This window comes from Borostomias antarcticus (assembly GCF_949987555.1).
Source record: "Borostomias antarcticus genome assembly, chromosome: 11".
NCBI classification, from domain to species: Eukaryota; Metazoa; Chordata; class Actinopteri; order Stomiiformes; family Stomiidae; genus Borostomias; species Borostomias antarcticus.
In genome coordinates, this window is record NC_140244.1 from 5,263,114 (window position 1) to 5,290,718 (window position 27,605).

The 27,605-nt window shown below is 46.3% G+C and overlaps 2 protein-coding genes across 4 annotated transcripts; one reads left to right on the forward strand and one right to left on the reverse strand.

Annotated features, from left to right (window-relative positions):
* Positions 1-665: 665 nt before the first annotated feature.
* LOC311315613 (acyl-coenzyme A thioesterase 3-like) lies at positions 666-11,451 on the reverse strand. The gene is made up of 11 exons (XM_084446307.1): positions 11,393-11,451; positions 10,486-10,682; positions 10,283-10,382; positions 9,976-10,166; positions 7,617-7,786; positions 6,096-6,215; positions 5,849-5,931; positions 4,117-4,210; positions 3,920-4,000; positions 2,806-2,944; positions 666-1,644 (listed from the first exon to the last, which is right to left on the reverse strand). The coding sequence occupies exons 2-11, from the start codon at positions 10,679-10,681 to the stop codon at positions 1,508-1,510; spliced, it is 1,311 nt and encodes a 436-aa protein (XP_084302433.1). The 5' UTR covers position 10,682; positions 11,393-11,451; the 3' UTR covers positions 666-1,507.
* A 2,706-nt stretch (positions 11,452-14,157) lies between these two features.
* On the forward strand, positions 14,158-26,338 carry zc3h11a (zinc finger CCCH-type containing 11A). 3 transcript variants are annotated; one of them, XM_084445570.1, is made up of 20 exons: positions 14,191-14,229; positions 14,892-14,927; positions 16,671-16,703; positions 17,717-17,786; positions 18,521-18,688; positions 18,879-18,998; positions 19,184-19,307; positions 19,893-20,084; positions 20,296-20,352; positions 20,765-20,845; positions 21,059-21,172; positions 21,420-21,488; positions 21,604-21,708; positions 22,006-22,068; positions 22,195-22,737; positions 22,937-23,004; positions 23,139-23,781; positions 23,962-24,116; positions 24,293-24,495; positions 24,786-26,338. In XM_084445570.1, exons 5-20 carry the CDS (start codon positions 18,635-18,637, stop codon positions 24,988-24,990), a joined length of 2,796 nt encoding a protein of 931 aa, XP_084301696.1. In that variant the 5' UTR covers positions 14,191-14,229; positions 14,892-14,927; positions 16,671-16,703; positions 17,717-17,786; positions 18,521-18,634; the 3' UTR covers positions 24,991-26,338. The 3 variants fall into 3 exon arrangements, with proteins under 3 accessions (XP_084301695.1, XP_084301694.1, XP_084301696.1); XM_084445569.1 differs by lacking the exon at positions 16,671-16,703 and having other exon boundaries at positions 14,158-14,229; XM_084445568.1 differs by having other exon boundaries at positions 14,166-14,229; positions 14,892-17,786.
* Positions 26,339-27,605: the final 1,267 nt, after the last annotated feature.

Here is a 27,605-nt window from a genome sequence, read left to right on the forward strand (position 1 = left end):
TCTCTGATTATAGCAGTGTGTGGACTTTAACAGATATTTTACCGGCGAAATTAGCTAGCCAGCTGTTTTGCTAGCTAACGTTAGCTAACTAGCAGACTACACAGAGCTTCCTTCTAGCATCCATTCTTTTTTCTCCCGAGTTAAAATCGTCATGAATGCAATGACGTCGGGGGTCGGGATTCCCAACTTGGGAATTCCCGAGTGCCGAGTTGTATTGAACGCACTATTAAACCTCATCCTACCAACTTACTGTACCACTGGTGGGGTCCCTGGGGACCCCAAGACTAAACTACTGGAAGAAACAGCCATCATAGCAACATTTTAACTTTTTCTTCTCAAAACGTTTAGTCGTGTAATTAATGTAATCTGAAAAAAAACACAGAATGTTTTTTAAACTAAATTACTGTTAATTTGCATATAGTGTAAAACAAAGATAGACATGTTTCTTTAGAAACGGCACTGGTCTCTGAAACCAACAAACTGCTCATTCCACACAAATGTCTGTGCCCCTAACCCCCCCTGATGGTGTGTTATATACTTTAAATCAGGATCCATGTGAAACATGAACAACCCCTCCCCACACACACACACACACACAGACGCACCAATTAAAACTCTATACTGTAGATGCTTTGACTGGGGTCATTCTGACCCCAATACATTGGCATTTTTAAAAAGTACCAATTTAAACAAACACAAAACAATGATATGAAGCCATTAGGAACAATGATTGACAGTCATGAAAAATTGGAAAGAAAGCACCTATGAGATATGGCAATAAGTCTACCTTAGGATGATGGTCAAATGATAAGTTAAAGGACTTTTGGGCCTATTCAGTCTTACAAAGGGCTCCGGGCAGGTTAGTTAGTTATGTGTCATAGTAGGTCAGAGGTGTAGGGAAGCAAAGCTCTGCTTTTGTTTTGTGACCCTGTTCGCACGGTCCCTCTCCCTCCCATCTCCTACCCTTATTAACCCCCTGTTGTTTTGTGTTACTCCCTCCCCATTTGTTGTTGTAACTTAATATTCATGAATATTTGTACATAACACTTTGTTTATTTATTCCATTCCTACATTTTATTTAAAATATCCATTTAAAGTATCCTTTGGTCTAGTTGTCAGTTAGTTGTTTGCACCACACCTGTGGTTTTCAATGGTTTCCATCTACTGACAGAGTTAATATACAGGCGGTTGCATTCTCCCTCCCTAGTATCCAACATCTCAGAGAACATAAAACTCTTCAATATACTTTCTTTCTAGCTAGTACAGCTATCAGATCATATATTAAAGAGCTGTGTTGAATTTCTTCACTACTACAGTTATATGGTTTATCTCGTGTACAGATGGTTACTCTTCATAAACAGATTTATTGTTGCCAAATCGAAAGGCCGGATATCAAAATACATCACACCCATATTAAACAGTTTTTCCGTCATAATGAATCAATGAAAATGTATGTCATCAGTAAATGCATCTGTTCTCTTTTCCCGTGTCCCGGATGTGAGGGAGCTCAGCCCGTGGGCTGCTCAGAGATGATCGTCTCTGCTCTGCGGTACAGGTGCTCCTCCAGGAAGTCCAGGGTCTTCTCCCAGGAGTCTTCCTGGGCGCGGCTGTGCGCTGCCGTCTCTCCACCCCACAGGACCAGCACTGCAACCACAACAGGAGGGAGACATCTCAGGTCACCCGAACTCAGGTTTGGAAACTGAAGGCCAAACGGGGTAAGAATTTGAATAGGTTTTCCTAACGCACGTTTGCCTCGTTTTGCTGTATCGTACGTTTTGTCTAACAAAGAAGCAGGTTCACTGACTAGATAGTGTATTAGTCCGGGAGGCATGGTGCTGAACCTGGTTTTGTAGGGTAAAGTTTTTTTTCTCAGCCTCTGACTCCCGTACTATATAGTATTATACATGTAAAGTACATGGAGATACAGTATGGAAGATGACTGAAGATGGCAACTTGTTGACTAATCGATCCTCAACTTGAGTAGTAAAAGACTTGAATAGCTACACACAACAAATCTATCCGTGGACACACCGCGCAAATGTAACAGTGTTGTCATCTACAAAAGGTCTTTTCACTGTCCCCAAGAGTTTGTTGTGTGTGCGTCCCAGCGAAGAGTCTTGTGACTGAATGATATTACCATGCTTGCAGAAAGGGCAAAGTCACATTCATACATTCTTCCCAGTGTACATTTACAATGCGAGCACACCCAGAGTTTCCCACAGTTGCGTACAGTGCCATGTTGGAGAGGTGCAGCACATCTAAGGTGCAACGTCTCCTCTGGACCCATGGGAGGCGGAGGGGTCTTATTCACGCCACACGGTTAGACACAACACACACATGAGTGAGGGGCGACACAGTTGCGCGAGACACACACACACATATCTATTTTAGCGGTCGCCGGTGAAGATTGTTCCTTGCATTTAACCCCATCCAAGCCGTCCTACTCCAGGGGCAGCCAGGAGCAAGTCTAAGTGCTCAGGGACCGGACTGGTCAGGGATCGGACTGAAGAGCATCTGTTCTTCTGCATGTTTTTCGTATTGGGTTCTTAGGGAGGAAACCCTTGCGAACACGGGGAGAACACGCAAACTCTCCACATTCCGGGAACTGGAACCGAAACGGGGTTGCGATTCCCAGTCGGCCGCTCTACCTCCTGAGCTACGTCTTCTTCGTCAAAATAAATACACCAATCTGGGAATCGGCAATCCTGTGAGTGGATGTGGGATTCTTTAACACAACGCAGAATAGAAGATCAGATCATGTCTGTACGCCCTCATGTACACAACACAAGTTAGGACCAATCATACCCTTCTGTCTGCTCGGAGTCATGAGGTTGCTGGCACGAGTGTGAGGGCTGTAGGGAGGCTCAATCAGGTGACCAGCTCCAGGGTAGGACAGGACCGTCAACAGGTGACTGTTCCCTGCCTTCTCCATCATCTGCCTCATCTACCAATCAGAGGGAAGCAGAGAAATGATAAAGGCTGCGTTCCGAATCGCATACTACCATACTATATAGTATGCCAAAACAGGATGTAGTATGTCCCAATACATAGTATGCCACATGCAGTATGCCAAAAATACCAGGATGACCTACTACATCCGGTCGTATTTTGCAGTATGCAAGCCAGCAGGCTTTTCTGGCTATTCTGACCCACAATCCTGTGCGCAGCGGAAATGTGCGTCACATGTGCGAGTCGTGACAGTTGTAGACAAATGTCGCGTTATGGACAGCGACGGATGTGGGCAAATTTCAAGACGCAATGTTATGACAAGGTAGTATGTCCCAATTGGATGTCTAAAGTACGTACTTTCTAAGGGCAGCTGTAGTAGGTACTGGTAGTAAGTAGTAGAAGTATGCGATTCGGAACGCAGCCAAAGTCTTCCCAAAGGTCTGACAGAACATAACCATGTACAATATAGTGTTTAATACAGAATATCACAACACTGTAATAGGCTGAACTCGCCTGAACACCATTAGCTTAAAGTCGCACTGAAACGGATGTTTGAGATCATCTAACTTCCGTAGTTTGACGTATTTCCGACGCAAACAAGCTATGAGGGTGGGACATGCGTTTAGAGGAATTTGATTGGAACATTGACAAGTGGACGGGTTTTAAGAACTTTAGACAGATTCGATAGAAGGATAGTGTTGATTGACAGGTGGATGTCTTGAGATTATTGGCCTAAAATCGAAGGTACCTGTTGTCGTCATTGCACGTGACCTACCGTTTTCCAGGAAGTAAGAAAGTATATACTTTGATATAAGATTACAACAAAAGTAGAATTTTGTAATTTTTTTGGCATACATCGTTGAATAGGTGAACACTATGACCAATTATGTGAACCAAAATGGGACAGAATGCTTTTTTCATTTCAGTGCGACTTTAACACGGATCTGAAATGGAGAGAGGAAATGCTTACATCTTCTGCTGACTCTGATGCAGGCCAGTTCTGGTCATCCTCACCAACCACCATTAAAACAGGACACGTGAGCCGTCCGACCTAGTGACATGACGACACGACAACACTTCAGGCCTGCTTCAGTAGAGCCTGCGTTAATATGGCAACACAGAGAGGACAAACGAGGTGGTGGAAATTCCGGTTGGATTTCGACTCACATCTACTTTTTTCACGGGGTCATCTGGAATGGGTAGGAGTAGATCACGCCAAATCACCTGGTTCTCCTCATCATAGCGAGTGTTCTTGACGTTCCTGAGTGGAGGTACAGACCAGGAAGACTGTTATAAACATAGAGAAAAGTGCAGAGTAGCTACTCACATCTATGAATAAGGATATTATGGTCCACAGTATCAAAAACTGGACAGGGATAGAGAGCTGTTTGGTACCAGCATTCATTCTAAGGTGATTAAAGGACAGGTTCGGAATTTAGCATTATAAGCCATTTTATGAGGTTATTTACGATTATATATAACGGCCGATATCAAAGTTTCGTGAAATGGTGCACTCTCAAGATACAGCCCGTTGCCACTAACACACTCAATGGATCCATAGGTGCGCGGAACGCAGATGAATCTAAACATCTCTGGCTTTGTTGTCAATACAAATGAATGGATATAATATGATCAATCAGCATACTTTGTGGCGATTTTTTTGCCAGAACATCAACGGATACTAGTGACTACTGTTTCCTTTCTTTGAAAATGAGAGTTTATGGTGTTTTTGAGGGATTTTGTCTATGCACCTATGCATCCATAGAGTTTGTTAGCGGCGACGGGCTATATCTTGAGAGTGCACCGTTTGACGAAACTTTGATATCGGCCATTGTATATGATCGTAAATAGCCTTATAACATGGCTTATAATGCTAAATTCCGAACGTGTCCTTTAAAATTAACCAAAACATAAATTAATTAAAAATCTGATCCTGTCATTGTCTGTCCAGGGTCCCTGTGGATACGCATGGCAAATATGAAAGCTGTCAGGCCGACGGTGTCCGAGGAAAGTCTGGATAGAGGAGGGACAGCAGACAGGCCAAGAGGGGGTACATGGTAAATGGACACATATAATATCCAAAGCGCTTCACAATGAAGGCCTCTCATTCACCGATTCGCACACACATACACACCAATGGCGGCAGCTGCCATGCAAGTTGCTAGCCTGCTCATTGGAAACAATTTGAGGTTCAGTGTCTTGCCCAAGGACACTTCGACGTGTCATCAGGAGGAGCCGGGATTCGAACCGCTGACCCTACAATCATTGGACAACCCGCTCTACCTCTTGAGCTACAGCCGCCCACATTCCTATGTCCCCAGGGTCCTATGTTCCCCAGTTCAATATTAAGTAAACTTTTCAAAACGTTTTATATTCTCAGGGAACAGGGTTTTATATTCTCATATAGCACTGATGAGTCTTTTGACTGAAACATCTGCTGTCCTTTTTTCACGTTTTCACTTTGTGCACCTGAGCACCTGTCACCAACTATGCTTTTTCATTAAAGTCTGTCGTTTTTTTACTTTGATCTCAGTTTCCCTGGATTGATTTTGAGTGGCTCTCAAGCCCCCCTCTGAGGATTGGTGTGCGGGTACGTAGCCCTCTGTCCTGCCATATTCTCAGGGACTCATTTGATTCCTGTGTGTCCATGCCTGACCCCTGTCCACATGGAGGCGCGCGGGCAGCAAGCATTGAGCAACTCTCCTGCCCACCTGATGTTTCCGATTGTCTTTCAATGCGGCAGTAGGCTGCTCTCTTAAGAATGTCACAGGTGTAAGTAAGATGCTCTGTAACAGCGTCATGGTGGACCTGCAGTATCGTCTTTTCTCCGTCCCCTCTTTCTACAACCTTGATTGATTTCCTAATTTCTCCACACAGCCTCTTGTTAACAGTGACTTACTTTGCGATCTCTGAAAAGACGTCGGAGAGTGATCCTTTCACCGGCTGGACGTGGCTCCCGCTCACACACACCAGACACCTGGGCTGAGGGGAAAGGGAGTGGAAGCATGTGGAACAGGTGTCACTGCGTCGCTCGTCAGAATCGCTTCCACCCTCACTCGCCCGCGCTGGGTTCCACCCCGGGTCCTATGACTTGTACATCAATATTACTGACAGAATGATGTGGAGTGGTGTTTTTTTAGTCTTACCTGAAACACGTCGGAGTACACAGTCAACCCCAGCGCCACCGAGGCCCCGAAGGACAGGCCCAAGATGGCGACCCGGTCCCCGCACACCTGGGGATGCTGCTGCAGAACCCTGAACGCTGCCTGGGGACGATAGGTTTGGTTTCAGTTTAGGAACTACACTTTCTTCGATCCTCCACTTCCTTGCTGTAATGATGGGAAAAATATGATAACAAATGTGCGTGGAGCAGACTGGATTGGAAGATTGTAGCTACTTCAATGGACTTTCTGGAAGGATGGCCTCAATGCAGGTAAATACCGGTCTTCTTTCTTTTATGTGCATGTAGATAAATTTGCGGGGCAAAGTGTTTGTTGTCTTCCTGATATTGTGACACGTAAAACGTGTCACTTCCGTTTCCACCACAAGATTTCCCGCCAGTGTACTAGCTAGTATACCGGAATTCTAAAATAACAAATTCACAGGGTCTCATGCAGTCTCATGTCATGAAAACGATTTTTGGGGTCTTGCTAAGGCCAATTCATAAACTAATAGCAAGTAAAGGTGAATATTGAACTATAAAAAAGTTCTCGATGAGCTTTAAGACACTCAGACTCGTTCTGTGCTTACACTACACTTACACAAGTCCATCTGCACTCTCTACGGCCAGTGTGCTCCTGTCCACTCCTCACTGACTCCTTATCAAGGCATAACATAACTGTTTTAAATACCTTCTAATGTGACTGCTCAAAATCTTTTCATGTAATATTGTATGTAAACAGGCAGGGCATTTTGATATTGGTAGACATTGTAAAACTAGACTCCATATATCACAGTGCACACATGTTACAGTAGTTCTGCCAGTCTGTTGTCAAGGGATAGGCTGGTGAATGTGTAGTTTGGACGAGGAGTGTAATTTGGACTAGGTGTGTTTGCCCTGAAAAAGATTGATGAACCTTTGATCGAGGTGAATGGCTTAAATTACCTTCAAAGTATCTACTACCTACTGTATACCTTCAAAGTATCTACTACCTACTGTATACCTTCAAAGTACCTACTACCTGTATGTCTGTAATGAGGAGGCTAACGTAGAATAGTCGCTGAGCAGTTAAACTCACTCCCTTAGTATAAAGGATGTGCTAACGACCCTGCCGAGTGGTATATCTCTCTTGGCGTAGTTGTTAGCACATCCAACTTGCGGGCGCAACGTCGCAGGTATGCGTCCCACCCTGGACCATCCCTTAGCACGGGTCAAAAGAAATGAGTGACTTAACACAATGCAGAGTGAAACGAATTCCGTCACAGTATTCCACAGTGAAATGAAATGACTGAATGGTTTCAGGCATTTTAGAGTAATAGATGTAACTAGGTCAAAGACCATGATTACTTTTGAACACTTATGTTGAATAGTACTTTTCTGCTGAAGGGGTCAGTGGAAATGTCTTCTGTGACATAGTGTCCCTCGTGTTCTGTGTCCTGTATTCTGTGACATACAGTGTCCTGCGTGTTCTATACTCTGTGTCATACTGTACTGTCTACAGTGGTACCTCAAAGTACTGGTTCCCCACATGCTTGGTGGAGCCCTGGGAGGTCCGGAGGGTCATGTACTCCAGGGCCAGCGAGGCGAAACCCCGCGAGGCCAGGAGGGCGGAGCGGTACTCCACCAGGCCCCCTCCTCCCCCCCACAGGTCCAGCAGAGCTGGGAAGGGTCCAGGACCTAGGACAAGGCAGACATACATAACACAGACTGTTTAGACCAGCCCAATGTGCCAGATAATAGGATGTTATCTGAACTTACACAGTTTTGCGCTATAGGTTTGTTGTGATATTGTTTGGTGTCTGAAATTCAAGAAAGCATACTTCCATTGTCTGAACATGTATTATAAATGCATACATACAATATGTCCCTTTTCTTTAACACCGCACTGCGTATGACGTTTTCTTATTGTTACTAGCCTGGGTCCAGACCTTTGAATCCGCCCACTACACTGAGTTGACTGATTCTTGGTCTGGTGTTGCTACATGAAATGGCTGTTTCTCTGATTAAAACCAGGCCAGGTCCAGCCTGGCTTATGTGCGTGGCTGGCTTGTTTCTGTTCAGAACTGGTAGGATGGAAGCTAGTCATGCCACTGAAATAACTGAATTGAAATGCCATGAAATAATGTCTGATAAATTAAGATAGGTCTTGTCGCCTGGACACATCAGTTCCAATGCTTCCAATGCTAATCCTGCACAATAAGAGCAAGATAGCCAGTTAGCTCATGAGCTCACAACAACTAGCAGCAGCTTCCCTAACATTAATGGTAGCGGTCAGGGGCCAAAGCAGTTACACTGATGATTCCTGTAACGTTAGCTATTTTGATGCAATTGGTTCAACTTTTTTTTCTGGACAAAGGTAAGGGATAAACCCAGATAACACAAGGCTAGCGGACCTACAGCGGGTCCCCGATGGACGAGTTGGCGTACCTCCGGCGGAATATAACACAAGGCTAGCGGACCTACAGCGGGTCCCCGATGGATGCTCCACCACTATTCCACCGGTACTTAATTGTCTATATCCTAGGCCCATTGGTCGTGGCGTGGTGGCGAGACTCCGCCCCCTCACGTCAGAGCGGTTCGGGTGTAGTGCAGTTACTTCCGGGCAATCTCCATACACCCACTGGTGAAAACCGTGTGTCTCTAGCCCGCTCAGGGGCTGAGTTGTGGAGTTCATGGCATGGATAGTGGCATGGTGGCGAGACTCCGCCCGCTTGGGTCAGAGCTGATTGAGCGCAGTACAGTGACCTCTGGGCAATCTCCTTGCACCCACTGGCGAAGACCGTGGGTCTCTAGCCCACTCAGAGGCTGAGTTGTGGGATCCTTGGCGTGGATAGTGGCGTGATGGCGAGACTCCGCCCCCTCGGGTCAGAGCTGGTCATGGACAGTGTACCTCTCTCCGGGCCACCCACCTGCCCCCACCAATGAAGACCCTGTGTCTCTAGCCCACTCGAGGGCTGAGTTGTGGGGTCCGTGGTGTGGTGGCAAGACTCCGCCCCCTCGTGTCATATTGGGTCGGGGGCAGTGGAGCCCTCTCCGGGCTACCCACCTGCCCCCACCAGTGAAGACCCTGTTTCTCTAGCCCTCTCAGGGGCTGATTTGTGGGGTCCGTGGCGTGGACAGTGGCGTGGTGGCAAGACTCCGCCCCCTCGCGTCATATTGGGTCTATACTATAATAAACTAAATAGCCCAACTCAAATACTCATTGAATTGCTGAAACTGAACAAGGAACACTAGCCTGTCTATCTAAGCCTGTTGCTGCCTTCCCGTGGCCAAAAACGGTAAATGCAATCTATCTGCCTCTTGTGGTAGCAACATAGAACTGCAGGTCAACAAGGGGCGGAGGCAGCCAGGGAGTAAGCCAGGGAGGGACGACAACCGGACATTTGCTATCCTAGGTGCGCTGGCTTACAGCCACGCACAAAAATGATCGGTCCAATGAGCGCCGCGGGGGACTTACGATTAGCCAATCAGTGCCAAGGGCGGGACTAATGCTGTTGCTGCTATTGTCAATCTTTGTCAAGCTGTGCACTGGACCCAAAGAGGAGTAATAACAATGGCTGTTCATGAACATTACACTGCCGATTAATAGTACCAATTACTTTTAAATCCAAACAGCACTCTGCTTTCAAGGCATTCCTTTAAAGGGGAGATTTTTTTTTACATTCTTGTTTCGACTTAAAATGACGTAGATTCAGTCGGATATGTTGGTCTCTACTGATTGGTTGGGGAAAATCGAAACTTTCTCCCCACGGAAATCAGTTGAAGTGGAAGCAACGTCAGACGGAAGATCTCAACAGTGTGTAACTACCATTTTGTCTGATATCAGGCTATACCGTTACAGCATGGAACTCAAAGTCATCACACACCAGGTGGCAGAAACAGGGTCCCTGCGACTCCGTCTTCTGTGACGTCGACCCTCTGGACCCCGGGGGCGATGTACCAGCGCTCTGCCACCACGCTGGCCAGCGCCACCTGCTCCCTGAAGCCCTGACTCAGGTGTCCCTGGTACACGCAGATGTGGACCACCATGGGCGTCTGCACCTCCTTCTTTCTCAACCTGCAATGAAATGATATGGGCGTAATGTATGATGCCACTCAGGCACAGTTCATTGATAACAAAGAGACGTTTGGTGGAGACAACAATGCAAAAGGTCTAGGTTATATAGAATTTACCTGATTCCAACTCTACTGCCCGGTACTGGTCTAATGGCCCAGAGAAGACCCATAGGTTCAACACCATCATATGTCCCTCCCACACTTGCATCATTGGCGACTGTAAACAAGTTGTAGACCTACTGTAAATAGGCTACTCCAAATTATTTTCAACTTTCAACAGTTCTAATGAATCTATTCAAAGAAATAGTTGAGTTGCATACCGTTCACCAACCCTGCCGCATCACTGACATAGTGGCCGAACGCCTCCCAGAAGTCGCCGTCGTCTGAGTGGATCAGGCCGTGCAGGGTGACCCGGTGACCGGGCGGAAGACCGTGGACCCGCACGGTGAAGGGCTCATCCACCAGCCCTCTGCACGGGTCCACCGACAGGACAGGACTGGGCTTTTTCTCAGCCATTCTGCCCGTCAAGATGTTAGGAGAATGCTTAGTAAATAACAACAACTGATAAATTCATTATTCCGCTGGCCTATCTCTTCTTCCTCTTCTTCTTCTTCGCAGTATTCGCAAGTGGGACATAGGTTCAGGGTGTGTGATTCGTTATCACGTTATCACGACATGAGCTTACTGTTTAACGGTGGGAGCAAAGTCCAAATGTTAACATACATACGTCAGCGAGCTGGAATTGACCTTTCGCAAAAGCCCCGCCCCCTTAGTTACTGTGCTTTAGCACGTCAATATGCGGTTTTCAGCTATATCAGTGAGATATATTCCAAAGGAAATAATAGCACACTTCTGGAATAATAGTTCTGAAATATCAGAGACATGTAGACAGAAAGGACTAAGCTTTTAAGAGCTACATTCACAATATTATTTGTTGGCGGAGTCACATAATTTCGCTATAGTAGATGTAGCCTACCACAAGAAGATGTGGAGACTGGAGACGACTGGAGACGTGACACAATATCTGCAGTGCTCGTCGAGTGATATAGATATGTCTGCCAATATTCTTCAAAACAACACTAGCCTACTAGGAAAGCTAACAAAATTAAAAGTAAGTAACAGTGGGCTCGATGTTGCCAACTCCCCTGTAACGCCATGTTGACTGGATGCGAGTGAGTGTCGTGAAGGGTCAATACCATGGATGTATTATATTAGGTCAATACTCACGCGAGCAGGAGCCCGGCAGTTCATACCATGGATGAGGGTTCACACCTAGCCTCGCGTCACCACTCTCTCCTCGGGGAGCAGAGCTTGGTGTCTATTTACTTCACTGCCTTAAGCCCGCCCCTTCTTTCGGCTCGAGCCTGTAGAGGATTTCAAACTTCCATAGGCTACATACAGATACATGAAAATGTAAATGAGAATTTTAATGTTAATATTGAGTGAAATAATGCACGCAGAAGTTGCAAATGAAAATGCAATCCAATTTGCATTGGCACTTTGAATAAAGAGGCCAAAAACTTTTAGGAGAATGAAAATGCAATCCCTTATTGCATTTCAAACTTCCATACATAACTGGTACATGAAAATGGAATTGCAAATCACACGATTGCATTTTAATATTAAGTGAAATAATGCACGCAGAAGTTGAAAATGCAATCCCAATTTGCATTTTCAAATTGCATGACAAAATAGAACATTGAATTGCCAATTGAATAATGCATTGCCATTTGAGTAAAGACACAAAAAAACTTCCATAGCCAGGAGCCTAGAGCGAGAGGGGTCTGCCTGCATTTTCAGATGAGAGATGTGGTTGTCTGTATAAGAAATAAGTGGGATGCAGGCTTATCGAATTAATTCAATTCAAAAATGAATGTAAAATAACTAAATGTATGAGGTATTGTCTATTTTAAACATGTCTGTCCTTCCAGCATCAACACTCCTCAATACCATTGACAACCCCAACACACGCACACCCACACAATCTCAACTGTTAAACAAAGAAAGACACCACATTGACAAGTATTCAGTAATTTATTAGTTAGGTTCACTGGTATATTCAACACTACCAAATATTTTGGCACACTACAGAGTATAGGCTACTGTTTCAGAGACACCATTATACTCTTGATATTGAGAACAAATGTTTTTTTTTAAATGTTATAAATGTTATGGGCATAGTAGCCTTCATAAACTACAATTCTAAGATAAATTCATACACCTAAAATTGCACAGACAGCCCATTACTGCAGTTCTGTCCTTTGTGTGTTATCCGTTTTATTTATTAATTTGATACTGATTGAGCATCTTAAAATATCTACCAATCAACCATCCTGTAAAAGTGTGATTTAACAATAACTGTATTTATGTCAGAAAGACTATTGAGTTGATCAAGTTTCACATTTACAGATGCAATATTTTATTTGTACAGCCCTACAAACCTTGTGTGTATTATTCATAAGTGTTTCTGTGCTGAGCTGCAGCAACAAGTGCATTTCTCCAGTGTGGTATTAATACAATTAGGAGTAAGTTAAAATAGAATCTGACGTGCACACTGTTTAGATAAGCTCCCAAAAGGTTATTTTGTCTTAGATCGAGAGGTTTATCATCCTGCTCTATGACCGAACCAGCACATGCACAGAAATAGACAACGCAAGAAGGAAGATGTTTGCGAAGAGGCGCAGTGTGCAGTCAATCCCTCCAACAAAAGCTGCCTTAGAGGAGGAGCATGTTAAGAGAGCAGTGTAGGCCTACCATTGACAAAGGAGATCATGTGTGGCATTGTGGTCTCTTTTGTTTCTGGTTATAAGGAAGAAGAATCAGATCCGTCGATGCACACAGCAACACACAGGAACATTCCCAGTGTCCTGGCTTAAAGACAACCTGTGTGCATTTGAAATTCACTATAATATACCTGTGATTATAATGGTCAAAATATAGCCTAGGCTACTATAGCATCCAATGCTGGTGTCCACACCAGAACTACCTTCACCGTGTAGGTGGGGCTGGTCAAAGACATCTGAAGGGTACTATGAACCCTTCTGGATATGCCTACCAGATGCAGGATAGTCCAGCTATGAACCTGTGTCCTGCAAATGTAAGAAGGGTTGCTGCATAAGACTGCAGAGCCCTATGTTACTGTGAATGGGAGTGCAGAATAGAATTTCCCATGATGGACCCTTTGAGCAGTTATCACTTTATTATGTCATGAATTGTAGCTTCTGAACAATTCTGAATTTCCTAATCTAAATTCTTAATCTTATAAAATGAATGATTTGACACCAAGATCATCCCATATCAGACAAATCCAGGCTACTTTATTGCAATTACAATTTTCATACCAGTCATGGTAGCCATCTTGAAAAATGTCCAAATGTCAATTCCCAAGAACTGGTAGATGAATTGAACTAATTATGTTTTCAACATCATGTTATATCCTTTATCCCTGATAAGAAAATTGGTCAGAAAACTGTCGCCACTTGCGGCCATTTTGAATTTTTTTTGCCATGGGCGATATATTGAAAATTCATGATGCCCCAATATACTTTTGGCTATAACTGTACCAAATGTCATGCTTTTATCACAAAAATGCACAATTGTTATGAAATTTCTACCTAAGTTGCTCCACTAAACACTTCAGTCACCACAATAAAACTGTTTGTTCTTGGCCAGACAGGAAGACAGGCAGATCTAGGCCTACTCCAAGCTGAGTTTGAAACATTAGCTAATTATAAAATAGTTTTGATCCATTTAAATTCATGAAGAGTAACGTTAGGTCTACGTATTCCGCAAAACTTTCACAATTATAAACCGAGAAACTTGTTTTAGCTTATTTGGTACTTTAAAAATTATTTTATATTGCATTTATTATACTTGATTACGCGTTTTTTTGTACATTTTTCTTATTTTTTCTGTCTTTGTACAAAGAAAGAAAAAAACAAAATCAGAAATAACGTTACTGTACATCAGCGGTCGCCATTTTGTTCTCAGTTCGAGTGGGACTCAGACTAGTCGGACGCGCTCTTCTCTCAAGAACCAATATTTTAACTTTTTACTTACTACTGGTAAGAGATTTTAGTATTTGTAGCTTTAGCAAAGCAATCAGAAATGACGGGTTGTGGTGAATATTGCTAGCTGGCTATAAAACATTGACGAGACGAGAGAGAATTGGGCCAGAGCTAACGTTAGATGTGTGCTAAAAAAGGCCTTTCTCGCTAGTGCTAGCTAAACTAGCCAGTGAGCTAACGAGCTAACTACAGTTAGCGAACCAGCTAACTCAGTTATTATTTATGAACAGACTAATGTTCGTCCAGTAATGTTTAACTGTAAAGCCAGTCACTAGCTGAGCCTATTAGCTGGCTAGCACTAGCTAGTTATACCGTTTGGCTTTAGCTTAGCTACTAAAGACAGTATGCTACCGCTAGGCGCTAACATTAGCCTCAGCTGTTTATCTGTCGGCTTTGATGGTTTCCTGACACACTTGGCTAGGCAGCACGCATCTAGGCTAGCTAACACGAGGCTTCTTTATGTGGATAACGTCAGCTAGTTTAGGAATGTCTACCTATTGCACTGTTAACGTCAGCTAGCTAGCTATTCTACTTCCCAGAACTGATGCGTTACTGAACTTAACCGTGTAAACAATAACCTTCAATTGTTACGTAAGCGAAACTGTCTATGCGTAACAGGCAATAACTACAACATTCTAAAGTGGATTTTGTGTTTTCAGTATCTGAAGATGAATATCTCATGCGCCGAGTAACTGGTAACGTTTAACATTTATTGATTTGTTTCGTATATACACTAGACAAAAGTATTGGGACACACCTCTTAATTTTGTGTTTTCACTATCTAAAGAGGAATATCATGCGCCAAGTAACTGGTAACGTTAAACCTTTATTGATTTGTTTCATATATACACTATATGGACAAAAGTATTGGGACGCAGCTAGGGTTGCAAATTTCAAGGAATTTCATTAATCGATAACTGTTAACCTCAACAAACGATAGTCGATTAATTGATAAGAACGTCCCACGCTGGACTGCGCTTTGCTCACTTCATTTTTGTGTCTTCTTCCACTGTCGTTGAAATTTCCCAGCATCCCAATTAGCCTTCACTACGTGGCGTGGCACCCTCATGTGCAGTCAGACCTTAAATCATGATTACATTTCTCACCACTCCGGTTGCTTATGTTCATCCCCCAAAAAAAGTTTAGTTCCATTAACAAGCAATTAATCGAGTAACCAAATCTTTCTTGGGTAAATTATTATCGGCAATTAATCTTTAGTCGATTAACTATTAACATCCCTAGACGCAGCTCGTAATCATTGAATTCAGGTGTTTCGTTCAGTCCCATTGCCATAGGTGTTATAAAATCAAGCATCCATGCGCTCTGCCCCTACAAACATTTGAAAGAATGGGTCGTTCTAAAGAGCTCACTGAATTCGAGCGTGGTACTATAATAGGATGCCACCGCTGCAACAAGTCACTTCGTGAAATTTCTTCCCTCCTAGATATTCCACGATCAACTGTAAGGTCTATTATTGCTAAGTGGAAGCTTTTAGGAACTACAGCAACTCAGCCACGAAGTGGCAGACCACGTAAAGTTACGAAGCGGGGTCGCCGAGTCCTGAGGCGCATAGTGCATAAAAATCGCCAACGCTCTGCGGACTCAATAACTGCAGAGTTCCAAACATCCTCTGGCATTAACATCAGCACAAGAACTGTGCGCAGGGAGCTTAATGACATGGGCCTCAATGGCCGAGCAGCTGCATGCAAGCCTTGTATCACCAAGCGCAATGCCAAGGGTCGAAGTGTTTCCCCTACCATTGCTTTGGAGGGGCAGCCCACCCCGCCAACGGGACCTCCCACCCCCCCAGCGGGACCTCCCACCCCCCCCCAACGGGACCTCCCACCCCCCCTGAAAGCCAAAAAATAGTGGACTTTTAGATTTAAAAAAAATCCAATATATGCAATAAATAGGTCCAGGTGAGTCATAACTATCTGTACAGAAAATATAGCCAACGGTGTAGTGCCTGTGGAGCAAATGCACAATTTATTTTTATTATGAGCGAAGCCGGCCCGGCGCTGAGCCCCACCCCCTGAACGGTGCCGTATGGAGTGAAAACGGCCACTTGTTTCTGATACGCTGCACCACTGCCCCATCTAATGGCTGAAAAAATCGAACTGAGCACCTTTAAACATAGCCGAAATTAGCATTGCGGCTAGCGGACATTTTCTGACTGGGAGTGAGATGATGAAATGGGAAGGGAAGAACAACTACATATTAATGCCTATGAATTTAGAATGGGATGTCATAAAAGCTCCTGTAGGTGTAATGTGTAGGTGTCCCAATACATTTGTCCATATAGTGGATATAATTATTCGAGTCATGCTGTGCTGTTCTTTGTCAGAATTAGCTTAAGGTTATTTAAGTCTGTTACAGACTCTTGATTTAGTTGGTTTGATTACAGCAGTAAGATTAACACCAATCTTGTTTGCCACCAGACAAGAGCCTCAGTGGATACTGTTTACTGACTCGTGAGTCTACAGTTCTAATCTAGATATACAATAACATGCATTACAGAGAGAAACTCATTATGAAGCTAACCCTTTGCAGAGTAAGAGAACATCTTCTCTACATTGTAAACAGTCCATGAGGTCCTCCCTATTTGGAATCCTCAACAAACACATGTCTACAACAATGATTATTTATTTTCCTAATTTCAATACGTGACATGTGAATCAATGAAACTTAAATCAACCTGATTTATCCATTAAATACACACAGATGTCAGTCAGCACCTACATTGTGTCGTTATGAAAGGCACAGTACTCCTGGGTTGTAAGCTTACTCATAAGCACTTTCTCTCTTGGTGTTGTGCACATTGATAAGACATCTTGTTGGTTTGGTCTGTGCTGGTGTCCTGTAATAACCCCTTCTCTTCAGTGTCGGAGGGAGTGTTTTTTTTATTTTATTTTTTCAACTTTAGGTTGAGAAGCAGCTTCTTTGCCTTCTTTGCTGTGGATTTCAGGAGGTTTTAGTCGCAGCTTCTTGGCCTGTGCTGTGGATCTCAGGATGGGATAGTAAAGAAGGTAGACCCCAGAAGATTTTTTTCCCCCCACCATTTTTGTTCCTCCTCCTGATATTTCCAGAGGCCCCGTCCCTATTCATACCCTGCAGTCTCCCTACAAAACCCACTTTTGGAAGAAGCTGAAGATTTTTCTCCACCAATCCATTTTTACCTGTCCCTGTTTTTTTTTCTTTGTCAACCCCTACAAGTCATTTTCTTGGAAGACACCCCCAGAGAGGAGTGTTTTTTTTTTCTCTCCTCCCCCCCCCATTTTAACCACCTTCACTTCTTATTATTTCCACCCCATTAAAAAAAAAGAATAAAAAAAAAGCCAACCCAAGGACGATCTTGCACCATCCAGTAATGCTTTAGCAGTCGGCCAGGAGAGCAGGTGTTCTCAGAGAAGGGAGGTCCCGGGACGACAACGTCTCTGGTCCCGCCCTTTTTGCCTCTTGTCTCACGGATCGAGTGTTCCTTCAGGACCTCAGTCGCCACGGAAACGCCCTGTCAGAAGCGCACCGACGAAGGGGAGCCATCTCAGCCACTGCAGGTGAATTTGCCACATCGTTTTGATGTGTTTGCTGTGCTGAGTCTCCCCCCCCCCCCCCCCCCCAACATTTGGGAACAGTAAACGGGTTAGACCTGTTGTGCTCTCTTCCATTGATTTGAGCAGGCATTAGGCCTTCAGGGAAGAAGAGCATTCCGTGTCTTAACTGTGTGTTCAGACAGCCGACAACTCGAGACAATAGCTGTGTTCGGAATCGCTCCCTATTCACTATATAGTGCACTATATAGGGCGTCAGCCATTTTGTTTGTAGTGTCCGCTTTCTCCATGGAATTTTCGTTCCCTATATAGTCCACTATTTATTACCCACAATTCACCTTGATTTGCAGGGAACAGTGCATGTACCCTACATTTTCTCCGTTCCCTAGGTAGTTCACTACATGGTGAACCCTATATAGGGAATAGGGAGTGAGGGAACGAGGGAGCGATTCCGAACACAGCTAATCTGTCGCCAAAGTCGCCCGACGTTAATGGCTTGTGGGGTTGCTTGGCTCTCTGAACGCACGGCGATAGACGAATCCCCTTTTAGAGGAGGGGCCAGAGATATTTAGGCTGTCTGACCACACTGCCCTTTCCTGAACCCTGGAGCTTGAGCACACGGCATCAGACGCTGAGCATGAGGCCGCACAAACACCGTGCACTTGGAAAGCAGCGGGACGGACACGTGCACGCGCACACACACCGCAGGGATGGAAACCCTTTCCTGCCTCTGTTTCCAGGGAGACTCCTTTGGGCCCTGAAGAGAACGACCCCGCCACACACCAGTGAAGAGGTTGTGACCCCCCCACCCCCCTCTCCCGCCATCAGAGGTGTACCGGTCCGACGGCCTGATCATGACCAACCATGGAGATGACTGCTACTTCTTCTACTACTCCACCTGTACTAAGGTAAGGGACTTGCCGCGGCTCCAAACAGCATCATTAGTAGCCAGCCTAAGTAGTTATCGAAGGGTGACGTTCATCGTTCCGACACGTTCTCTATGGAGTTATGAATGTTGAGCAACAGTAGTCTGAACCGACAGAGGTGGTCGTTTTTTTTTTTTACATGGTTGTCGTGTGTGTTTGTGTGTGCGTGCAGGGAGACAGCTGTCCGTTCCGACACTGCGAGGCGGCCATGGGCAGCGAGACGGTCTGCAACCTGTGGCAGGAGGGCCGCTGTTTCCGCATGGTCTGCAAGTTCCGCCATATGGAGATCAAGGTAAGCACAGTTTCTCTCTCTCTCTCTCTCTCTCTCTCTCTCTCTCTCTCTCACACACACACTTAATTATTGTCTAAACACTCCCTGGTCGGTTGTCGATTGCAGCTCACCATGGCCATGTTCTGACCTGCTCTCTGTCTCCCTCTCTCTCTCTCTCTCTCTCTCTCTCTCTCCTGCTCTCCCAGAAAAACCGCCGGGAGATCGCGTGCTACTGGGAGAACCAGCCAGCCGGCTGTCAGAAGAGCCACTGCGCCTTCCACCACGAGAAATCCCGCTTCATAGACGGCCTCTTCATCCCCGCCGACAAAGGTGAGAGGAGGGGACGGCGTGGCTATGATGGGCATAGATGGAGGGGAGGAGAGGAGAGCTTATACATCATGTATAAACTTATCAGTGTACTTTCTCACTTTAAAGAAGAATTATATTAATACTCATACTCCAGAGTGTAGTGCTGACAAATATCCCCTTCAAGCTTTGCCCACTCGAGGTTGTGTGTGTCTTGAGTGGCCATTAACGAGGGGTAGAGAAAGTCCCTCTCTTAAAACCTGGGTCAGCGGGCTCCACCTCTGACTCTGGACCTGTTGGGAGCTACACTAACATTACAGACACAACAGTACATCAAGTATAAACTGACCCTGGACCTGCCAGGAGCATCACTGACTTTATAGACACAACATTACATCATGTATAAGCTTACCAGTGTACGTTTGGGTGAATTGAGCCTTAAGAGTTTCCGTATGCCAATGAATGGAATCTTTTAAACCTGATTTTATGTTCTCTCGCAGACGGCGTATAGAAATGATCGGGGCTAGCTGGCTTTAAACGAAATGTACTGAAGCAACGTTTGTAAGAGTTGGATTTCTCTGAATTAAAAATCTCTCTTGTCCTTTTCAGGTTCTGCCCCGAAGGAAGTGGTCGAGCCCCAGGAAGACCCCGCTCCTCCTCCTCCAGCCCCCGCCCCTCTCGCAACCGCAGCCAATCCCCAGCTCCGAGGGGTCATCAAGGCGGAGACTCAGGAGAACGTTCCAAGCCCCACCCACCCGCCTGTGGTCATCAACCCGGCTGATGATGACGAGGACGAAGATGGTATGAACAACATCCTTTCTTAGCATATTGGATTTTTAGAGATTGCAACTGTTAATTCTCTTTCTTGCTCGTATTAAGGAATTCATGTTGACCGGCTATTGTTATATGAACGGGTACAAGATAACATTATTCTTTAGTGACATTTGGGTATTTCATAGTATTTCACTGTGTGTGTGTGTGTGTGTGTGTGTGTGTGTGTGTGTGTGTGCAGATCAATTCTCCGAGGAGGAGGCCTCTCCCAGGAAACTGGCCATGGGCTCTATCTCAGGTGAGACATGGGCTCAGATATGCAACACTTGGAACTTTCTCACTTTAAAGAAGAATTATATTAATACTCATACTCCAGAGTGTAGTGCTGACAAATATCCCCTTCAAGCTTTGCCCACTCGAGGTTGTGTGTGTCTTGAGTGGCCATTAACGAGGGGTAGAGAAAGTCCCTCTCTTAAAACCTGGGTCAGCGGGCTCCACCTCTGACTCTGGACCTGTTGGGAGCTACACTCACATTACAGACACAACAGTACATCAAGTATAAACTGACCCTGGACCTGCCAGGAGCATCACTGACTTTATAGACACAACATTACATCATGTATAAGCTTACCAGTGTAAGTTTGGGTGAATTGAGCCTTGAGAGTTTCCGTATGCCAATGTGAATGGCTAACACTTCCCCTTTTTCTCAGATGATTCGCTGAACTTTGGGATCCGAACCCTGGAGGAGATCCGTCTGAGGAAAGCGCTTAAGGCCAGCATGAAGAGATACGGTAAGCTGACATTGATCAGCTACGCTGCGTAGCATTCACACAAGCATAATGAGGGGTTCAGTCAGCAAATTCAGTGTGTATTACTATGTCACTGCACAGATGCTCGTGTTGCGCTCCCAGATCACACATGAAAAGTTGAATAGTTTGGTAGGACATAGTGCAAAGGCTAACTGTGTTTTGTGTGTGTGTGTGTTTGTTTGTTTTGTTCTCCAGGTCGTCCCCTGGGCGAGGACCCAGATGACCTGACTGGCCAGAGGACCAACGGAGTTAGAGAGAAGGAGAACATCCGCTCTAACACCGGTCATGTTCTCTTCCCCGCCACAGACGGTCAGCGAAACTCTTCAGCTTTCCAAACCCGGTGTACAGATCTGTTGTGGAGTGGAGTGTTTTTAAACCTCGGTGTACAGATCTGTTGTGTAGTGTTTTTAAACCCCGGTGTACAGATCTGTTGTGGAGTGTTTTTAAACCTAGTGTACAGATCTGCTGGATCTGTTGTGTAGTGTTTTTAAACCCAGTGTACTCTCTCTCTCTGCTGTGGAGTGTTTTTAATGTTGGCTGCTGTTTTCCTACCCAGATATCCTTTCAGAGGAGCCCGGGAGACGCAATGTTGCAGAGAGGCTTGGGAACAGAATAATCATGAAAGGTGCGTTTGAGATTGAAGAAAAAAAAAGAAGCATACCCAAGCTGTTGGTTTGGTTATATTTCGTCACGTTTTTTTTTGTTTTTGTAATGACCCTTGACCTCTTTCTGCCTCCTAGATGTCCCTGCCGGTATCGGTGACCTCCAGCCTCCCAAACGCCGTCTGGCCGAGCGCCTGGGCAGGATTGTGGACGAGGAGGAGAGCGGCCCGCCCCCACAGAAAGGTGAGGCCGGGAGTCGAGAAGTTCCAGCTCTGCCTGAGAGAGCCTTCCAGCTCTGGGTTAATTAGCTCAGCAGAGTTAGAACATAGAACATCATTAGTTGAACATCATAGTTAGAACACAGAACATCATAAGTTGAGCAGTGGAATCAGCTGTGACGGTGCTGAACAAAAGTTTTCACACTGTTCCCCAAAATTGCCTAAAACGTGACTCCCTGTGATGCTGCTTAAATAGATAAATGATATGATCAGTAGATTAATCATAGGTGTTTTCATATTTCTTTGTCTCTTAACTCCTTAGCTCTGAAGCCAATCAGGGATAGACTGGGGATGCCAGCCGAACCTGCCGTTGCTACAGAATCAGGTGCAGCTCTTCACCTTGTTAATAACCTTCTGTTATTACCCTACCCTGCATATTTACATATTTTCATATCTGTTTGTTCAGATGTTGTAATGTTGTTCTCATCCCCACGTTTACCTCACCTCACAGTGGAGCCCCCGGTTCAGCCTGAGAAGGCCCCTGCAGAGGTCCGCATCAAAACCCTGGAGGAGATCAGACTGGCCAAGGCGGCCAAGAACCAGAACCAGAAAACTGCAGTTCCCGTCGCCACCACCCGGACCTCCCCCAAGGGCTCCAAGAGAACCGTCACGGTCAAGCCGTCCTCCGTGGCCCAGGTGAAAACCTTCTCCGAGTTCAACCACGCCAAGAGGAAGCTGGGGGAGGAGGAACAACAACAACAACCTCAGCAGCAGCAGCGTCTCAAGAAGACCAAACAGCAGCCTGCCGCGGAAGCGCCGGGCGACCTCCAGGGCCCCGCCAACGCGGGCGCCCCCGGCAAGGCGCCCCCTCCCGGGGCCGAGGTGAGGGTGAAGACCCTGGAGGAGATCCGCAGGGAGAAGGCCGCCAGGGCGCGGGCGTCGCGCGGCCAGGTAGCCGGGAACGGAGAAGGCCCGGATAAAGCGCCCGCGCCGTCTGGAGAGGAAGGCGCCAAGAAGCCCCGCCTACTTCGCCTCAACAAGCCCACGTCCCCTGGTGAGAACACCGTTGTTTTATTAAAGGGGTAGCTGATGTTCTCCTACTGGTTTCCTGCCTGTAACGCTGCTTGACTAGACCTCGTTTGTCACTGGACTTGAATACACATGGCATTGACCTGTGGCCATTTGAGTGTGTGCACCGAAAAATGCCTTGGAATGCTTTGACCTGACACGGTCTTCTTCTGTCTTCTCGACAGGTGCCAACGGCCAGAAGACCGCTGAGCAGCCGGGGAAGCTAGTCGAACCTTCTGCCGCTGCTACTGAGGTAAGACCTCTGACCTCTGGCCTGTACATCCTCTTCTCGCCAGATGTGTAAAATAATTTTCCATGTATGGGACGACATAGAATCTGGAGTAGATCTGTGCTCACTATGTTCCTCTTCCTGTCCCTGACGCGCAGCCCCGATCTGACGACAGCGGCGGCAGGGGCATGGCCACCAACGGCGGTGGGGGCGTGGCCTCTAACGGCGGGGTCAAGGTCAAGACCTTTGAGGAGATAATGCGCGAGAAGCGCCTCCGCAGGCAGCAGCTGGAAGAGCAGGCCGGCTCCGCCAGTCAATCCGACAGCTCCGTCGAGGCCGAACCCGCCCAGAAACGGGCGTCGCCGACAGGCCCCGCCCAAAAACGGGCTTCGCCAACAGGCCCCGCCCTCCAGAGGAAGATCCCCGTGAGAGCGAGAGAGGTCGCGGGCTCCTCCTCCCCTCCTTCATCGTCTCCTAGCCTGACTCCGGAGGCCCCTCCCAAAGCCGCCCCCGTTCGCAAGCGCATCGGCCTCAAGACCAAGGCGTCCGCTGCCGCCGGTGGCACCCCCTCCCCTCAGCGGGGGTCTCCGCCGAGGCAGGCCGAGTCCGACTCTCCCTCACTCAGCCCCAGGAGCTCCAGCGTCAGCCCGGGGAAGAGGAAGAGGGTCTCCCCAGCGGCCGGGCCTTCCAAGCAGGCCAGAGGCGCCGCCTCGCCAAGGCCCTCTACCGAGGAGGCTGTGGTGAGCCAGGCACAAGATGGCGTCCAGAGGAAGTCCCCAGGACAAGCCACGGAAGCCAAAGGTAAAAAGTCATTTTCAAAAGAATGCCTTGTCATCATGTTCAACACAAATAAGGTCCCATCAATCCTTTCATCAGCTTGAACTTATTCGGGTACATCTAAGTGACGGCGCTTTAGTTAGAAGAAGTGGCACGTTTTCCCAGACCGAACCATAACCGTTTTCGTGCCGTGGGTTTTTGCAGTGAGGCCCAAGCTGAACGTGAAGCCCTCGGTGGTGAAACCGGCGGCCCAGGTGAAACCGGGCCAGAAGCGCAAAGCGGCGGAGTCGGCCGTGGCCGCGGTCAAACCGCTGAACAGCGCCGCCGCACGGGAGGAGCTTCCCAGCCCGCGGAAGAGGGTAGGTCCATATCCTCCACCTAACCCGTCTCCCGTTAGTTCGGACTTCCTCTTGTTTTTTTTTTGTCCTGGCAAGCGAACTTCTAGACGTTCTACGCTTATCTACTACCTACAGTGCACTGATACTGCCTTTGCGCTCTCCGTGTCCCTCCCCCCTCTCTCCCTCCCCCTCCACAGGCGTCCCCCCCGCCCACCACCTCCAGCGTAGAGGCCCAGCTGAGCCCCGCTGCGCCCAGGACCCCCGTCACCCTGCTTGGCCCCGGCCCCGGCAGCGCCAGCCCCTCCAGGGTAGAGCTCCAGATGTCCCCCGTCACCAAGCACGGCCCGGGCACCACCAGCGTTCCCACCACCACCACCCAGAGCTGCGTCCCCCCTGAGAGGTAAACACAACCATATGGATGAGTGGGTGGGTGGATGGGATCCATCTTGCTTTTCTTCGCATGGATGGGATTGTTTTGACTTGAACCATGTAACTGGCAGGTTTTTGACTTCGGGTGGTGGGGGGGCGTAATCCTAACACGCAGCAACGTCTGTCCTGTTTGGCTGTCGGTTTGCACTCGTAGGCGGTCCCAATGACGTCTAGAGGGCACCGTGCCCACTGTTTTCATACTTGTCTGGATAGGGTTGTCCTCAACTGTCTGGTCTTATCTTTTGTCCCCCTCTTCCTCAGTTCTGTGACGAAGACGCCCAGCCGGCCGCGCCGTCTCAGCGTGCCCGCCCCCAGCGCCGCCACCTCCGCGGTGGACGACTTTGAGGAGCTGCTGAACGAGTTCACCGGCGATGGCGACGACAGTCTGGAGGACGAGATGGAGCTGGACCACGACAAGGGCGAGGACGACCTGCTGCTGGAGCTGTCCGAGATGATCGACAGCTAGATACACACACACCTATTTGCTCCTCGACTATCCAAACTTTGTCCTTTTTTTGTTTGTTTTTTTACCAAGAACTTGAAACAATCAACAACAAAAATTGAGCCTTGCATAAAAAAAAAACATTGTAGAACTCTCCCTCCCTTTATTTTCAACAGACTTTCAAAACCACACAGGCCATTGTCATCTACTGCCATCGACTTCTCAGAGCTCCTCATGGGTTTGATAGGCCTTCATTTTCATTACTTCGTTACTGAACATCTTACATCTGCCTATTTTGTCATTTGGGAGACGGTGGCGCTCATGTCACCAACATGGATTCAACTGCAGAGGGTTTCATGTTTTAGATACCCTTAGTTTTTATTGTCTTTACTTTAAGTTGTTAGTTTCCTTGTTTTTTTTCCTGGAAACCTAATATACATACATTTTCTGCACTTCTGATGTTTTGATGACTTGATGTACACATACTCCTGTAAACGGTTGTTTTTATTTCTTGAAAGAGAACAGAAGCAGCAGCTGTTTTTGTTGGAGAATGTTGTAGTAAGAACAAAAAAAAATCCTAACTGTGAAGATAGGTTGGTTTTGGTCACAATACTGATGATCAATTGTCGCAGAAGGAGTAATACTTGTATACTGTGTATGCTAAAAATGACTGAGCTTTTAAAATGGACGACTTCAAACAACAGGGTTGGCAAGTTGTCGCGCATACTGCTGCACTCACAACAACCTCACTGTCTCTCCCTTGTCTTATGTCTAAGGATTTGATTACTCTAAAATCATCTATAAAGTTTTTTTCTTTCATGGTTCTGAGTTAAAAATGATGTTGAAAATGGGCAGCAGGTAGGTTATATATTTGTGATATATATTACCAAGAGCATCGTTATAGACGGGTACCCTCCAAGAGCTTTTTTTTTTTTTTTAAAGTTAAAATTAAGGTTTATCGTCTCTGATTACTTTAGTGGATTTGTCTCCCTCAACTCATCAACCACGTTTCCTTAGAGAGGTCAGCTGCCTTTATACTTATATTTGTGAACCGAAATCTTTGGCTTCTGTCTTAAACTGCCTGGAGAATGACACTACCCACTGTTCAAACCGTTTTTTGTGGAAGAACCTACTTCTCAGGGACTACATTTGTCTGATTCATCTGTAAATGTATTCACCAAGTCCGATACTAAATTATGCTCTCTACTGGTTTAATTTCAGCAGTCGATTGGCGTTTCTGCTGATCAGTGTTGAGGGGAAAGAAGTAGCTATTTGTGTATCTGTACTTGCTGGCTGTGCCTGTTATGATCTGACATGAGTTCAATGTCAAAGGTGTGTTGTAGAGACTGTATATAATAAAAAGGCTTTTACGATTGCTCACAAGTTTTAACTTTTAGAACAAATATTTCATTGCACCAAAATCTAAAATTATACAATTGATGGGTTCTGGTCGATTACAAGAAAAAAGTTTATTGTAGGAATAATCCTGTCATGTCCATTGTGACAGATGTGCAACGCAACCAAGATAAGGCACAGACTGGTACTAGCCACACAGTGAGGTCCCTCTGGTACGCACCTCAAGTGCTTAGGAAAAGGCTTCTAAGATCTGAACCGCGTCCTAGGAACATCTGGGTCTTTGAATTGTATTATGAGAGGCATCAACAAGCAAGAAAATATCTATCTTCACCCAGCAGCCACTCATTAGTGGTTCTAAGGGGTGGCAGATGCCCCTGAAAAAAGCCTTGCCACTCCAGTTGCCATCTCTCAAGTTCAAATGTGTATGGGGGTGATGACCTCTGCCCCCCTGCTTGAACCACTGCCACCCTTTTGCCACCCCAGTTAAAACTGGCACTAACCACCACTGCAGCCACTATCTGCAACTTCAAACCAGCAAGAGCAAACACACTCAGTGGCCACTATTAGATACTAGGTGTACCTAATCGAGTACCGCGTAGGACCCCCTATTACCTCCATAACAGCCTGAATTCTTTGTGGCACGGATTCAGCAAGGTGCCCTTCTGCATGCCACTGTTGTAAACAGCTGTTATTTGAGCATTTTGTATTATTAAAATTACTGTTATTTGAGCACCACACCAAACCAACCAGCACGAGTCTTGCCCATTCTAATGTTTGATCGAACAACAACTAAACCTCTTCACCATGTCTACATGCTTTATATGTTGAGTTGTAGCCACACGATTCGCTGTTTGTAGGAGCTCTTCTATTTGTGGCAACAAGGAGGTGCAGCTAATAAAGTGTCCACCGAGTGTATAGGAGTGGAGTAGCCACTCCACCATCAGACCAGAACCTCCTCACAGCAGACATGTGAAAGGAGTGTACTCCTAGTGATGGAACCCAAGTTGAGGAGGAGCAACAACTCAATACAATTCCGGTTAGAGGGGAGCTTCATCTGTCGGTCCACACAATAGGAGTATTAGTAGGTCCACTCCCACTTGTAGCTGCCAGACTAACTGATAGCTGGTCTTATGGCGGCCAGCCCTGAGGCCGCCATGAGTACACGAACCCTAAGCTGTGCTCCGGCCTTTCAAACCCTGCCTGAGTTCCAAATTAAACCTTTATATTTTAGTCATTTAGCCCGCACTTTTATCCAAAGAGACTGATTTGTCTATCGACTACAC